This window comes from Oculina patagonica, chromosome 6 (genome assembly GCF_052425735.1).
Source record: "Oculina patagonica isolate OP01 chromosome 6, crgOcupat, whole genome shotgun sequence".
In the NCBI taxonomy this organism is placed as follows: Eukaryota; Metazoa; Cnidaria; class Anthozoa; order Scleractinia; family Oculinidae; genus Oculina; species Oculina patagonica.
Window position 1 is genome coordinate 5,953,365 of NC_135763.1, and position 17,569 is coordinate 5,970,933.

The window sequence follows — 17,569 nt, forward strand, 5'->3', positions numbered from 1 at the left end:
CTTTTATTCTTTATACGGGGTGAGAGGTGCGTTGGTAAGTCAACTGGACTAATGATTGAGAGGTTTCGAGTTTTAGCCTTGGCATGGGTCACTGTTTAGCAACGTTTAGTAAGAATACGACCAGGGATACAATTAAGGTAAAATTCGAATTGCTCAACTAACAATAAATCCAGTGAAAACTGTTCACAAAATTATCAGCTGATACACAAAATTATCCACTAAAACGCAAATTTCCCGCTCACCGCCGATATTCAGCTGGTCTGAAGCGTCAATAAACACCCTCGTCAGTTTTCACTCAAAGGTTGCATTGGTTTCATAAGTTTTAAACCATAAATTTTAGATGATTTCCTCATTGAAGACTACTAGATTTGTGGCACGATTCTTGCCTTAACAAGAATGCAGCGCTGAATCAGTACTGAAAAGTTTGACAAAACTTTCGCTTTCATTCGTCTGTTCACTTCTTGATAATAAAAATTAGCCAATCAGCCCGCGGGAATTCGCTCAGTAATGGTAATATAAGAAATCGACAACATTTTTCCATGGTCTACACTCTTATGAACGATAGACATGACGTCGTAAAATGTTTAAAACTCAAGGGAATCAACGAGCCGTAGGGGAGTGGTTTCACTTCAAAGTTTTGGACATTTTATGGCGTCATTTCTATGGTCTACAGCACCCAGCAGCGTAGACCATGAAAACATGTTGTCAATCTTTCATACAATAACCTTGAAAATTAACTGGTGAATAAGATGGAAAATCAGCCGGAGACCTCAGCGCGTGCGCAGCACGTAAGATCGCCATTTTTACACTTAAAGCCGTCAAAAGTGTGGGATATTTCGCCCCAAATATCCAGCTGACATTTAACAACTTTTCGGATTTTGGTGTTGGAAAAGTGGCGACTCCTAGCCGCTTCATGCATGCGTCAGCGATTGTCCATTGCACAGACTTTCCTTTTTTTATTACCAGACTTTGAATTTCCTTACTTAAGCTTTTTTACAATTTACATTTTAGTGGTCTAGGTAGCTCGGAGTACATAACCCTTCCCAACAGCGGGCGCTCAGACGACGAAGCGTTACTAGAGACCTTTCTCCGAGCTGGATTTGCAAGTAGAAACAATAGTAAATACGAAGTTGCTCCATGTCCTACGGGAACGTTTGTCAATGCCTCTGTCAGCGTTCCTGATGAGCTTCAGTGCTTGGAATGTCCTGCGGGTAAGTCTGGTGACTGGTTCATCTTATTTGAAAGTCCTTAATATGTATTCAAAGCAAAGCCGAAAATTGAGGGTGATGAGATATCAACCGACACGTTTAAATTCACAACTGATGATATGAAATTAAAATGAGGTCCATGTTTACAACAATAGGTCTGCAGTTCGTGGAAATAACTAATCATTTTGGAAAAAATGAAAACTGTTTTTTACCGCTTTTGGACGAGTAATCTAGAATAATATTTCATACAACTAAAGTAAATTAGTAATAAATTACCTTCGTACTGGTAAAAATAACTCGTCACTTTTCAAACCGTAATAGATGTGGCCGAGTCCAGCAGTATGTCCGGCAATCTTCTCGCTCCTAGTGCATTTTGAATTTCACTCTATTTTCGCAATTTCTTTTTTTTTTTATTTGCTGTAATTTGTAGATTTATTAGTATTTGTTTGCGAATGCTTGTTCCTTGTAGCTTTCGTTGTTGCTTATTCTGCTGTTGATGATAATGATGATTATAATGGGGACGACAATGTAGCAGTATTTGCTGTTTTTAGATCACATTTTGAAAAGAAAGCGTTTAGTAAAGAGGACCCTTGCTTTAATTTGTGGGCATCACACACAAAAACCATTCATGATCATCGCATTAAGAAACATGGATGTTCTATTGTAAACCATAACAATAAGTTGTCCATCACTGTTTTTATGTTTGTTTTCCTTTTCAAATAAATTACATTTACATTTTTTTACATAGGTGGTTTTTACTCGGACACTAAAGCGTATGTTAACGACAGCTGCCTGAAATGTCCCGATGGAACTTTTGTCCCCCACAACAAAGCGCCTGGAAAGAGGGCACAAGATTGCATTGCTTGTCCACAAGGTAAGCACATCAATAAAGAGCAGATCTTGATCGATAAAACAAGATATATAAGTTTGTTTCATGTTTCCAATCTGTAATAATAATAATAATAATAATAATAATAATAATAATAATAATAATAATAATAATAATAATAAAAATAATAATAATAATAATAATAATAATAATAATAATAATAATAATAACTTTATAATCGTGTCAAACTGTAGTAGCTGAGGGGAAAAGTCCCCTCTACTAATTGTGGACACCTAACCTGCCAAACTGTAACGCTTACTATAGAGGCAAGCAATAAAAACATAATTATTTCTGGGAGAGGGGGTAAGGAAACGAAGGACACTAGGTCACTAAGGTATACCTTATCAAAACCAACGGAGAGGAGGAAGGGAGGCTTTTTGTTATGCGATTGAAAACCGAATGAAATGTTGCTCTGCCAGGCTTAGCTAATTATTAGGATATTTACCATTTCGCTTTATCAAGTTTGTTAACACTCCTCTGACATCGCCGTAACGCGTTTAACATCGCAAATAATTCGTTACATATAGCACTTTGAAAGTGTTTCTCCGATTTCTCGAAAATCGCTTTGTTTCTTTTTATACAATTTTAAAGCCACAGCTTTTTAACCAGGCTGAAATGTAATAATCGGAGAAATCCTTTTGTGGAACAGCTATCTGGGAACATTTCAACACAATTCAGCTAGATCGGTCGACACTGTGCATGACAGCTAGCACATGATTGTCAGAGTGAGATCATTCGACGTTAGAGGATCACGTGCAGGAAGTGATCCATGACAGGAAGTGAACTGGTAGATTCTCTCGCTAGAAGGAGTACTTAAGCAGGTCTATGGTTATGACATTGCCTTGAATTTATATTGATGTATAAATTAGCCATGAGGATGAAATGAAATAGCGATCCTGGAAATTGCACTCTCAATTAATGTGGGAATAAAGATTGTACCTTGGATCTTAGATTGTGATTTTCAGGAATGTATACTCTTATAGTTGTTTCCCCACATGTTTCTTTAAGGTGGCCTGATAAAGTTTTGAGAGGGAAAATCAGTCCAACTTTTAACTCTTGTAGAATCTCCAGAAAAATTTTATCTTTCTCTTTTTACTGTTTGTTACATCCTAAAACCATCAGATGTGACATTTGGAAAATAAAACTGCCAATAAAATGCTAAAATGAACGGCCGAGTGCTTAAGAGGGGATTGGCACTAGTAGCTAAAACGGCGTTTTTCTCAAAATCTACCGGTATGACCCTACCTCAAAATTTCAGAGATTAGACATTAGACAGATTTTTCGCAAAAAAAAATATGTGATATTTTGCCGATTTTAAAAATAGATCAAAATCTGTCTTACAGATTTTTTTTTTTTGGCTGTGGACGTGGTTCGCCCCTCAAAATTAATTGTGAAAGTTTCATAATAGGTTGTACGGTAGGTTTTCGAGAAAATCTGTATCAAAATCTGGCTTTTACGACCTCCGAAGAGAATCGAATTGCGTGTGCGAGCGCGCGCTAATATGACGTCATGCGTCGCGAGCGATAATGACAGACAGAATTAAAACTCCTCTGTCGGTTGTTTATCTACTTCTTATTGTCGTATTGTTTCCCCTCCCAGATTTAAAGACCCATGTGAAAGTATTTTGAAGTTTTCTCTTGTATACAAATTTGTTCAAGCGCGGTAAAAGAACTGGAACTCTTTTTCTTTTCCGTTTTGTTTAGAGTTCCTAGCGCAATTTTAGCCCGCGCGAGCAATATTGACGTCAGGCAGAAAATCGTAGAAAATCAAAGATCCAGCTAAAGAATCGTAATTGCAGTTTAGAATTGTAGACTTGGTAATGTAGACTTAAGTAATTTAGTTGGATATTTTAATTAGTTAATTGATTTATTTAGACACGGCTGGATGTAAGAGCATGAAACATGAATGGATTCCGTGTATAAATAAAGTTTTACCTACCATAAAGTCATCGAAAAATTAACATCGAGAATCGTTTTCGATCGAGTGAAGTGAAGTGAAGTGAGCGAGTAGCGAGTGGCACTGAATAACGAATATCTCTTTAAGGTGGCTCGATACAGTTTTTTATGGGCCATACCTACAATTTGCAATTGGCCTTTAAACGATCTTCCCTGACTCGGATCGATATGAAAATTATACCATATATTGGTTTTAGATTGAAGTTTACTTTAATATATATTTTAAGGTAATCGATATTTCCATGGCAACGATAAACAGAAAACCTCCAAATGAGTAAAACCTAGATTTCTGCGTGAATCAGATTTGCCGCTTAAAAACTAATACCAGCATCTTAAACTACGATGTACTGCAAATAAAATATTCAAGAATTAAAAGATTCTGTATGTTTGATTTCGAATAAATCGCAAAAATGTTTCAAATCGTAGTTTTTGCATAGTGATAATAAATGAGCCGAGACACAAACACTGCGTAGACGAAGTAATCTCAAAAAAAGGCAAAATGTGTATTAAACGTATCTTTCGACGTCGTTAAAGTTTTGTTGAGTTTCCACAGCGCAATGCCGAGAATTTGTTTTTTTCTTGCGACCACTCGTATTGTAATTTTTAAGTAAGTTTATAGTTTTAAGCGTTTTTTGAAAAATCTATAAAACGGCTCGATAGATTTTCTTTAGACTTTCAGCACGCGTACTTGATTATGTAAACTATTTAGTCGCAAAGTTTAATTATCATTGATTCACTGGAACGTTTTCAAATTAAACGATAAAGGAGGCCTTCGAATCGACGAAAATCTTGCGTTACAATTCACGGTTTATAAAATCATGCTAAAATATTCAAATTAATGTGAACTACATTCTGTGCTTTGTTACCCGTGGTGGAGCTTTTTGTATTTCTCACAAAGGAATGTAGTGCACATTAATTTGAATATTTTAACACGATTTTATAAACCGTGAATTGTAACGCAAGTTTTTCGTCCATTCGAAGGCCTCCTTTATCGTTTAATTTGAAAACGTTCCAGTGAATCAATGATAATAAAACTTTGCGACTAAATAGTTTACATAATCAAGTACGCGTGCTGAAAGTCTAAAGAAAATCTATCGAGCCGTTTTATAGATTTTTTAAAAAACGCTTAAAACCGAAAATTACTTAAAAATTACAATACGAGTGGTCGCAAGAAAAAAACAAATTCTAGGCATTGCGCTGTGGAAACTCAACAAAACTTTCACGACGTCGAAAGATAAGTTTAATACACATTTTGGCGTTTGTAGTGTTTGTGTCTCGGCTCATTTATTATCGCTGTGCAAAAACTACGATTTGAAACATTTTTGCGATTTATTCGAAATCAAACATACAGAATCTTTTAATTCTTGAATATTTTATTTGCAGTACATCATAGTTTAAGATGCTGATATTAGTTTTTTAGCGGTAGATCTGAATCACCCAAAAATCAGGATTTACTCATTTGGCGATTTTCTGTTTACCGTTGCCATGGAAATATCGATTACCTTAAAAAGTATATTAAATCAAATTTCAATCTAAAACCAATATATGGTGTAATTTTCATATCGATCCGAGTCAGGGAAAATCGTTTAAAGGCCAATTGCAAATTGTAGGTATGGCCCAGAAAAAACTATATCGAGCCACCTTAACTGTGTTGTGCAAAGCTTGATATTTATCATCATTTCTTTCAACACTTATAATAAATAATAATAATAATAATAATAATAATAATAATAATAATAATAATAATAATAATAATAATAATCGAATGTTTATCCAGGATAGCCCTTCAGTACATGCGTACTGTTATCAACGGGGTCCTGCTAATTAAAAATTAAAAATTACTAAAATTATTAGTTATATATAATATATAATGAAAATTGTGTAAAAAGCGGATCATGCACTAAGTTAAAAACCTTTAAAAACTACAATAAAATATTACAAGTAAAACTCGTCCAACGCTTTCCTAAGTAAAAGTCTAGAATTAATGTTTCTTAAATTCAAAGGTAAAGAATTAAAAATCGAGGCACCTATAAAATAAAAACTACAGCGCGCAAAATCAAGTTTGACTTTGGGCAGTTTTGCTGTTTTCCCGTTGTTTCTAGTGTTATGATGTAATCGTTCAAAGTAATGTTTAAACGGAGAACACACAGTTCCATTAAAACAATCAAAAACAAAAGAGCATGCTCTCTTTTGTAAAAAGTTGTTAATTGATAAAATTCGAAGATCACTACTTCGCAGACTGCACTTTGGGGAAATGAACCTACGTGTCGACAAATCTAATCAATCCTAGCGGTATGCAGGATGTTTGCCCCATTTAAACCAAGTTAAATAGACAGTGAGATAGCGCTCACGAGTCTACTGTAGCTCAGTGGTTAAACGTCCGACTGGTGTTTTTATAGTATGTAATTAATTATATAATTTCTAATATATAGTTTCCACTTTTATTGTAGGAACAAATACAAGCATTTTTGCAGGATTCAGAGCCTGCAAATGCTTAGATGGATTTTTTCGGATTCATCTTTTTGAAGGTTGTAAACAGTGTGATCAGCCTGGACTGAAATGCGTAAATGACTATGCTACTCTTGAGTCTGGCTACTGGTGGAAATGGGGAAACAATACACACAAACTATTGTATGAAGAGTACACCATGAATCTCATGAACATCACTCCTGTTGTAGGAAATTCTTCACGCAATTCTTCGCGTAACGGTTCCCTCATTGAGTACCCTTACGTCCTGCCTAAGACACATAGATGCCCAAGAAAGGAATCGTGCAGGGGAGATCTAGATTCTAAATGTGATGATGGCTATGAAGGTCCATTATGTGAGGTGTGCAGTGCTGGGTACTACAAGCAAATGCAAACATGCAAAACATGTCCAACAAAGACCTGGATGGCCGGCCAGCTGTCAATTGCAGCAGCTGTGATTGCGATTATTGTTGCACTCGTGGTGTGGACAAGCAAAAAGAAATGCAAGAAGAGTACTGGACGCTCTACAGTGGATATGATTCTTGGAAGACTGAAGATCGTAATAGGCTTTTTCCAAGTAACGTTTGGTGTCCTGGAAGCATTTGCCTACATAAAGTGGCCAGAATCACTCGCGCTTATTGGGAAATATTCAGAACTGTTACAGCTGAACGTACTCCAGATGGCACCTATTCACTGCATACTACCAGGTTTGAAAGTCGATGCATTTGGAAGCTTGTTTGCCATTCTCGCTTTAAATGCTACCGCCATCACGATGTCTCTCGTTATCTACGGACTGAGAAAGCTCTTTCTGATGCGGAGCAGTTTAGATGAAAGGGATCTAGTGGTGAAAACTTCACAAGCGAAAGAACTAATCTACAGAAACTTGTTTTTTGTTCTTTACGTGACGTACCTGAGTACATGCTCTAAAGCAGCAAACGTGCTCCCCTTGGCTTGTCGGGAACTTTGTGACGACGAAAACGAAAAGGAATGTCCAAAGTTCCTCAAAGCCGATTACAACATAATATGCCATGGTCCAGAGTACAATCGTTTGGTCATCGTTGCATACTGTGCGGTTTTCTACATACTCCTTCTGCCAGCCGTATCGATGACAGTTCTTTGGAAACAACGAAAGGTGATTGGTGAAAGCGAAGCTGACAACGAAACATCTCACACACAGGAACAAAGCACCGAAGTTTTCAGGGGATTGCGATTCCTATTCGAGAATTATAATTCTCATTCGTGGTATTGGGAGTTTGTCGAGATGGTTCGGAAGGTTGTATTGACATCCGGTTTGATACTTGTGGGAGGAGAAAGCAGGGCCTATGTTGGACTTGCGTGTGTCATGTCAGGTCTCTATGGAATGCTCTTTGCATATGTCCACCCCATATTGGATAAATTCGAGAACAGGTTGATGCTGACATCCCTCGCGGTTACCTTCGTCAACCTCGGCATTGGAACTGTTAGCAAGATTCCCAAAGAAAACATACCCGCCTCAATAGACTCATACGTGGACAGCACCGTGTTTACGGTATTAGTCATCGGAGTTAACTCTTTGGTGATTGGACTTTTGGTGGGTAAGTGTCGCGGTTTTGACATGTTTAAAATTTTAACCTACAAAGGCAAATACCTCTTTTGTGGATGGGCGGGGGGGGGGGGGGGGGGTATTTACTCTATGCCAATGTACTGCTGATGGTTTGTAGCCAAATATACCTTGTGGGTAAAAGTTTGAAAATGCATCAATCATCGGTCATTTTCAATGACGGTCATCGGCCCACGGAAGATTCGCTATATGAACAAGCCAGTCCCAGAAAGCGGTCCAATTATCTATACGAATACAATTTATCGTTTACACAGGACCCATATGGATAGCAGTTTTTATAAATGAAATGGTCATCCTGTATAAATATGTTTTAATTATTATTATTATTATTATTATTATTATTATTATTATTATTATTATTATTATTATTATTATTATTATTATTATTATTATTATCGTGTCCTCATTATTAGTTGATTACTAATCCGGAGCCTCTTTTTCTTTGCAGTCCAGTACCTTCTACTAGTTTACCGTCACATAAAAGAGTGGCGCAAAAATCCACAATGGTCCTTTTCGTGTTGTATGGCCATGCTGCTGCCTCTGAATGAGTTACAGGGCGAATTACGTGGATTGGTTGGCAGGAATGCTCTTAAACAACAACTCCAAACGGGAAACATAAACATGCCATCGATTTCAAGCACTTTAAAAGACACCGGAGCATTTGAATTTAGCCTTGAGGAAGCCGACGAAGCTAACGTGAAGGAAACTCAGAATGGTGACAAGAAAGCCGATACCAGAAGTGAGGTGACTAAAATAACAAAACCCAAACCTAGCACGATTTATCCTGAAAGTGACGTAGTCATTGCGGACATTCATGAGCCACCAAACGAGACATACGAGACCTCCTTTTGAGCAGTGTTAAAATGTTGCAAGGTATCACATGGATATCATTGCTTTTAAAGACGCCATAATTCTGTTTGTAAGAGGGGGGCGTAAACCTTTATTATAATCATTTCATCGGGCATTGTGGCGTATTTTGCGGGCTAAAATGGAGAATTCAGCGGGCTAAAATATATTTAAGCCCGCTGCGGTGGACCAATTAGACTGAAAAAAGTTATTAACGATCAGAACTGAAAACCATTCTGTTCGCGCCGTTTTCTTGCTGGCTGGCACAAGCTGGCATATTTTCAAGCTTCGTTTAATTTGAGTCGAGAAGCTTCAAAACTGTTTTTGAGCTTTATAACGACAAAATTTTTGAAGGACTGAACGGGAAAGCAAATTTTCAGTCTTCTCAGCTAGATGAAGAGGAATTACAGAAACTCAAAGAAGAATCCAGGCGGCGAAAAGAATGTAAGTTTGTCTTCGTCGAGCAAAACTCGCTCAGTTGAATTTCAGGCATATTCCAAACAGTACAATTAATTTTAACACTTCTAAATGACGACTATTTCTTTGCTGCCGATAGAATTCTGTAATTTCCTTTTCAAGCAAAGATTGTTTTGAGTAATTTTGCGGTTGTCTGCCAAGTTTTGTAAACTTTTAAACCTAGTTTTCAATCTGAAATAAACGCCGACTCGCAAGTCGGCAGTTTTTAAGATATCGCTTACTTTTTTTGGTTCCTTAACTTAATGCCCTCTGAAATGATCATAATAGTAATAGAGTTGATGTTCTTGGGCGTAAATATGTTTTTGGCCCTTCTCAGAGCTCATTTTTTAAAATGAGCCTGAGTCGGGCCAAAAACATATTTACGCCCGCGAACATCAACTCTATTGTTATATATTGTTATTCTTCACTTAAAAAGAAGATACTAGTCGAATGATGTTAGCTGATGTAATTTGTAATTAAGAATTTGGTAGCGTTTTCAGACACTAACAAAAAATACGTACTCAGGATTAATAAAGTTATTAATAGTAAGACATTTGGTACTGACATTTATAAGTAGCAATTTGGTAGTGTTTTTAGTCCTTTGGCAACAAAATACTAAGGTATAATAATGAAATTTATAATTAGGAATTTGGTAACGTTTTTTAGTCTCCTATCAAGAAAATGCCAAGGTCTAAGGTCTTAAATCACAAGATTCTCATGTTTTACAAAGTTATAAACAATAAATCATGAACTAAAATTACGGAGCACTAAAAATAATATTTCACTTCATAACAACAGTTATAATAAGGTTTTTTGTAGTGGTTATAGCCACCAAACAAAAAATACTAAGGTCGTGATTTTATTTATGATCAAGAATTAAGTAATGTTTTAGTCTCTAAACAAGAAGATTTTTTTTCATTCATTCATTCACTGCCCATTGTGCCCACTGGCACGTAGGGCAGCAACAAAGGTCCTCCACTGCTGTCTGTCTTTGGCCAGCTGTTGGATGGTGTTCCAGCTTTGGTTTAAGCCCCTCAATTCTGTCTCTACTGTACGTCGCCATGTATTCTTGGGCCTGCCTGTGAGGTTTTTTATTTCATTTATAATCAAGAATTTGGTAGCGTTTTTAGTCTCTAAACAAGGTATACTAAGGTTTTCTTATTTCATTTATAATCAAGGATTTGGTAGTGTTTTAGTCTCTAAACAAGAAAATACAAAGGTCTTATGAAGTCACTTGTGATTAGGAATTTGGTAGTGTTTTTGACTGTGGCACATTGTTGTATTTTGCGTCCTCAGATAGTTTTATTGTAGGATAAGTGACGTTCATTCAATTTTCTCGACAGACATGCTAACCCTTGCCCTCTAAACAAGAAGATTGTGAGGTTTTTTATTTTATGTATAATCAAGAATTTGGTAGTGTTTAGTCTCTAAACAAGATATACAAGAATTTGGTAGTGTTTTCAGTCTTTAAACAAGAAATACTAAAGTTTATTACGTTATTTATAATCAAGAATATGGTAGTGTTTTTAGTCCTAAACAAGAAAATACAAGGTCTTATGAAGTCACTTGTGATTAGGAATTTCGTAGTGTTTTTGACAGTGGCGCATTGTTGTATTTTGTGTCCTCAGATAGTTTTATTGTAGGATAAGTGACGTTCATTCAATTTTCTCGACAGACATGCTTGCCTTGCTGTGAAGCTTAATCAAATTTTATTGGCAAATTATTACAATTTTCTTTAGCGAGTCAAAATGCAAATATTGGGAAAGATTTACAAACGCGAGCTTCGCACTGAACCGATTTATTATCCAACCGCTTTTTTGCTGTAGAATTGTTTAAACTTTCTCAGTAAAATCGCCTGTGTCGGTTTAGATTCTTCAGACAATTCTTGCAAGACATGTTTGTTTTTCAGTGCAGGTTCATTTCTGAAGTTTTGTGGAACATTTGCCGGAAACTTTCATTAAATGATTTGTTTAAAAGTAAATTGAGCGTTATGCAAGCATTGTTTTACGGAGGCTTTACGATTTGGGGCATCGTCTATAAGAATCTCTAGTTCACGAGTAAGAAAGTACGACCGTGCATCTGATCAAAACAACGGAAGAGTACTTCCATTCTGCCTAAAAAGCCCGGCTTGAATTTGATAATTACCAATACCGACTAAAACCGACTTTCTCAAAGTTTAAAAAGGCGTCTCCCGTAAAAACTCCTTCGATTACACAAACCAATCGGAATACACTGCTTTTAGCAAAGGCAATGTGTGATCTTCCTGGTTCTAATTGAAAATTCCTCGAAAGACAGAATACGAATAGAGCTTTTGGAATACGAGCTGGTAACCACTGGGTATCCAGCCAACCAAAAAGGTAATCTTGGCTGAGTATAACGTGCAAAATACGTATTTGCATCGCGCGTGATTTGTACGCCATGGAATGGTGTTGGATAATAAATTTTCTTGAACAGCGGAGAGCCGTCTGACTATTAATATCACAGCACTTCTGATTAACCAAGCATGTTTGTCGTCGGAAAGGCTTTTAATTATGAGCACGGTTTTATGTAATAGGGTAGAAAATTACTTGTTGTTTAGAAAACACTGTAAAGTGGGTCATGTTTTGCTGGAGAAGGAAACATAAGCCTTTAATAAAGCCTTCCTTTTGACCTTTACTGGTGTCTCTGCTTCTCTCTTTATAACCCCCACTGACAGATTGGTCACATTCATTTTTGTCTCGGAGTATGTATCGAGCGTTATTTCCATTCTTTTTCAGGACCAAATTATCCATTTTCATTACTTTGTACTGTGCGCGATAAGTTAATAGCACGCCATTTTGTACTAAACACGGGGCCTTTCACACACAAATCTTGCGGCGAACCCCCAAAAAGTAGTATTACGTAGGAGGTTTCTCTATCACCTGGGTTGCACTCGTTTTTTTTTTTTCGAGAATATGAAAAGCGCACGAAAGCTTGGTACGCCAGACGGAGCAAAAAGTAATTCAGATTGGCGATGGGAGAAGGACACTTGCTGTTGTTGTTGTTGTTGTTGTTGTTTTTGCCGTCTGAAATACAAAATATCTAGTAATTCCCCCTCTCTCCACTTCCAATGTTGTACCATTGTAAAGGGGGTGGGGGTGGGATCTCTATTTCCTAGCATTCGTGACGAATTGTCGCGTTTTAAATGGTGTCCCAAGTACTTTTCTTTGAGATTGTGATTTTCATAAAGACGCGATAAAAATTAGCGATTGCTACGTTTATTTATTATTTAGTCAGTCGCTATAGTACGTTTCAACCAATGACGTTTTCAATCAGTGTAGTTTACCACGAGTTTCAAGATCCTCGGGGAGGGGGATACTCAAACATGTTTTGTTTTAATACGGGAAGGCTCAGTTCCGAGGTCGAAACCCCTTACTCTTTCATATACCATTTTTGACAGAAAAGGTAAGCCTTCCGTATACCTTCGATAGAAAATGGTACCCCTTTCAGATACCTAAAGAGAGGATACTGCATTTCTTTTCTTAATTTTTCACTTTCGCCTACAGTTTCGCTTACAGCTTTGTGTCTCCTTTTATAAAATTCCAGCGAAAAGGTACCTCCCCGGAGCCTCCCAGTGTAGTCCAATTTAAGAAGAGCCCCGTCCCCGACCGGGTTCTTAAGGAGAATGTAACTCTAGTTGCAGAAAAAAGTAACCAATTAGATTAACGGAACAGTGCACCGGAATTAGCAGAGTAAACAATCCGCTGAGGAATGGCTAACAGAAAATGTCTGAATGTTTTGCAAATTGATGTAAAATGGAATTTAAACGAAATGCTTTTTGGTTCAGTGTATCAGGAACGGATGTGAAGCTTGATTTATTTCATTTCTGCCCAAGGAATCCCCTTCCCCCCCTCCAAAAAAAATCTCAAACTCAAAAATCCTTCCAAAAATAAGTGCTCCTACATATAAGGCTTATATTACCTTGAAGCTTTTGAAAGAAGGTAGCTTTTCCGATTAAAAGCTCTTACTATAGGTCTAGCTTGTTTTACATTATAATAAAAATACATGTAATAATAACTTTATTTAGTTGTCGTATGTGAATAACCGAGGGAGTTCCCCCTACTAATAGGGGGCACCTAAACTAGCTAGAAAAAAAATATTAAGCCATAAGTTATATACAGAAATAATACATTAAAATACAAAAATCCTAACCCTAACCCCTGAAGTAAGCTTACATACAATTAGCTATTGCACATGTGACATCCCCATTGTCCATTATTAACAAGGCCCTATCTGACGGCGTTATTATAGAGAATGCTCAGTAACCTGTTTTTTAACGACTGTAGGACTTGTTTTGGGTTTCATTTCGTTATGTTTAGAAAGTTTTGTCATGTGGTATCACAAATGTTCCAGACACAGTATCCTAACTCAGAAACAAAAGATTTTTTAAAAGAAAAATTTCCTTCCGAAAATACCCCTCCCCCCCCCCCCCCCACATCATAACCTCCGTATATAAGCCCTCCACAAATAAGTCCACCTGAAAGTGATGTGGAGCAAGTAGAAGCCCAGGGATTGCTTTTGAAATTTTGCAGTACTTTAGCAACAAGAAAAGTTAGTTGAAAGTAACAACTCAGCACAAATTACATTGCAAAAGAAAGTCAAGTTTATATTAAATAAACAAAAAGGTAATTTTTCATTGCTCTTTCTTGACCAAAATATAGGAAATTAAAAGAAATACAATAAAGTTTGCATGATTACAGTCTCATGCTCCAGTTTCGTCTTTTTCAGAGTGTTCCAATGACGCTTGCTTCGATCGATCTGCCTAGCCATTCTAGAAAAGAAGATCGTATATTAATAATGTAGACTATATAGCTCAGATGTCTTCTATCGCACTAACACTCTTGGTCATGGTGCGGGTTTAGCAAATTACTCACAATCAAGAGAATGATCCTTCTAGGAAGTTTTTTTTTAACTTATCGCTTTGTGAGCAACCTCATACGATTGAGTTGTCAATGCCACTTCGCCATTGCAAAATTATGATTTTTCCTCCCTTGTGAAAACGTTTTGTTTCCCATTTTAATAAAATGTCGACGTCTACCGCGTTTTTACCGCCAAATTAAAGCGATATTGGATCACACTCTGCTTTAACCGTTTGGTGAATCCCATACAAGTCGACGCACTTGTAACAGAAAAAATTTCCCGGAGACCAGCCTCGTAACCCTGACTTTTCTTTCAAGTTCACTCGATTTGGTTAGCGCTTGTTCACGACACTCAAAAGAACTTCATTACCAGGTTAAAATGTTTAGCCTAATAAGCACTTCGGCTAGCCTAATTTGCACTCTTGTTAGCCTGATTAACAACCCTGTTATAGCGGCCTTCACACGACAAACTAAAGTTGGCAAACTCATGTTGGCAAACTCAAGTTGGTGTGTGTGAACGACACAACAACAGTTGGCAAACAAGTTGGCAAACTGTTGGTGAGAAAAAAAGAGACAAGTTCCATTTTGTCACCAACAGTTGGCCAACTTGTTTGCCATTGTTGCGTAGTTCACGAATTGGCCAATAGTTTGTCGTGTGAAGGCCGCTTAATTAGCCTGTTGACCGTTAGCATTCATTTGTAGGGGTGACACATATTTTTTTTCTTTTGAGCGTGTAAAGGACCGCTAACCACTCGATTTAGCACCAAATGGTAGCACTGCAACCCGTTCCCAGTACTTTGCCTTCGCTCACGAAAGCAGGAGAACGTACCATAAAACGCAGTCTATAAAGTCCCTCTACGATTTTAAACACTTATTTTAATTATATAATAAAATTGAACGCTAAAAAATTAGAACGACGTTTCGACCCTTCGACGGTCATTTTCAAGTTAGGTGTTAGAATAAAATTACATGTGTAAATATAGTAAAAGCGCTAAAATATGTACATACAAACAATAGACAATAAGAATAAAAAGGCTAAAAATGGCTAAAAAATAACTTTGTGCGAATGGCATGCATAGTTGTAAAAGATATAATTAAAAACGTAAAGCAAGCGAATAAGACGACGAGAATAAGAACATTAAAATACCTAAAAATATCTAAACAAATAATTTCGCGCGGAGCGAGTCACTCTGTTTGTTAAGTTTCGGTTTCAGAAGTCTAATAAAAAGCATGTCAAAAATCAAACAGTCAAGCTTGCTTTGGCACTTCCTTAAAATCTTAAAATTCTTCTCGATGTTGTGTGGCTCCTTTCCATGTTGTTCTTTCACGTGATGTCCGATAGACGATCCTTTGTGTTCTTCGATGCGCTGGTGCAAGTGTCGACAAGAATAGCCGACGTAATCTGCATCACACAGATCACACTTATAATAATAAACAGCGCTTTGTTGGTTTACGATGGCCGGTTTCTGTTCCTTCACTTTAATTGTGTCTTTAATTGATCTTACGGCCGGTGTAAACTGGACGGATTTCGGTGTCCGCTGAGATCGCTCAGTTGTCTGCGTACTGAGTTTGCTGCTTTTTGATCCTTGTACGGCAAAACGACTCTAATAGGAACTTCTCGCTGACAAGGGACCTGCTGTTGTTGAGTCTTTCTCCAAATCATTTTGTTGCATTTTTCGTTGACGAACTGAGCGTGCGACAGCTGACGCAAACACGTATCACCATGCCTGCACGCATAAACATAAAGTAACTTGCAAAATGATATTGTAAAAAAAAATATAAAAAAAGTGTCATAAATGGTTGTAAAAACATACGTTTCGGGTGTATAACTCTTCTTCAGTGTTAGAGAGTGAACGGTTAAACTGACGCAATTGAAATTTAGGACGACAAATAGAAGCGCGTGCGTGTGTATAGAATAGCGCGCGTATACATGCAACTCACAGTTGAAATGAAGTTGAAGATGATATTCAGTCCGTTTGGCTAAACAGTTCCTACCTGGAAAATAATGGGGAGTACTCTATATAATGTCCTATAAGAGGGAGGCTCCGCCCGAAAGGGGTACCTTTTTCAGGCTTCAGGTATAAAAAAGGGTAGGAATTTCACAAGTTTAGGTATATGAAAGGGTAGGGAAATCTGCCATTATGAGTAGTATAAGGATAGGGATACTGCGCCAGGGCGCATGCGTAAGGGCGTAAGGGGCGCAGATGACGTCACAGTCCCCCTGGGGGATGACGTAATTTCCCTTTTCGGAGGATTACATCATCGGGTAGAGGGGCGTATATGCGCAAGGGTGTAGAGGCGTTGATGACGTCATTTTTCACAGTGGGTGACTAATTATAGTGGATGACATCATAGTTTAAAAATAGATCGGGAGATGTAATACAATATTTTTAGAACATAACATCATTCAATGATACCCTGCCCTCTTCTGGCTTATTGCCAAAAGATAAGTAGATATAAATATTTTGCGAAATTTATGATTTTAGTAAGGGAACTTCATAACATGATAAAATAAACATATTATTTTATTTTTTGGGGAGAAATATCAATGTGTATTCGCGATGGAATGTGTCTAGACAGTAAATTGCTATTTATTCTTAAAAAAGTCGCAAGAAAGGCAAAAATTTTCCCTTCAAAGTTGTACAGCGGAAAAGAGAAAAGTCTTTTCTCCCTATCGACCATTTAAAGAAAAGCTAATGGGAAGAAATAAAGCAATGATTCTTGCAATCTTTTCTCGTTGCGCGTATATTGCTCTTTACAAACTAAAAGAATTCAGTTATTAGCACTATTGTTTTTGCTAAATAAACGATTATTAGTTTACTGTCTTCAAAGTGTTTATTTCAAAATATGGCTTACCGGCCTTAATCCCGCTAATAAAAATAAAAGTTTTCAACGCATAAGCAAGTAAAAATGAGAAGTTTTGTCTACATCCTGAGCTAACTGAGCTTAATATTTACTAAATAATTGTTTGCTGTCCTTTGCAAAACCACGAGTTTGTCTTTAAACAAGAGCGTAAACGATATTCTGGATGTGGAACAAAGAACTCTTTTAAAGGTATCTTTATCAGCCCAGATAAGAAAAGAAACCGAATGATTTTATTCAAGAAGCGATACGGTTGCAAAACAGTCCACCATAAGAGCCTTAAATCCGTGATGTATTACGTCAATCTGTTTAAGTCAAAACACTCCGCGCGCAAAAGTGTGCCACGCGCTATTCTTTCTTACCAATACCGGTCATTTGAAGGCGAGAAGACGAGTGTGTTGTAATTGTCC

The 17,569-nt window shown here is 37.1% G+C and overlaps 1 protein-coding gene across 1 annotated transcript in view; it reads left to right on the plus strand.

Moving 5' to 3' along the window:
- Window positions 1-12,069, plus strand: part of LOC144658462 (uncharacterized) — a 40,474-nt gene extending 28,405 nt beyond the window's left edge. Inside the window, exons 11-14 of the mRNA XM_078518870.1 lie at window positions 1,012-1,211; window positions 1,957-2,082; window positions 6,503-8,092; window positions 8,567-12,069. Coding sequence (XP_078374996.1) covers window positions 1,012-1,211; window positions 1,957-2,082; window positions 6,503-8,092; window positions 8,567-8,970 — 2,320 coding nt within the window. The 3' untranslated portion in view covers window positions 8,971-12,069. The remainder of the gene's footprint in view (window positions 1-1,011; window positions 1,212-1,956; window positions 2,083-6,502; window positions 8,093-8,566) is intronic.
- The last annotated feature ends 5,500 nt before the right edge of the window (window positions 12,070-17,569 follow it).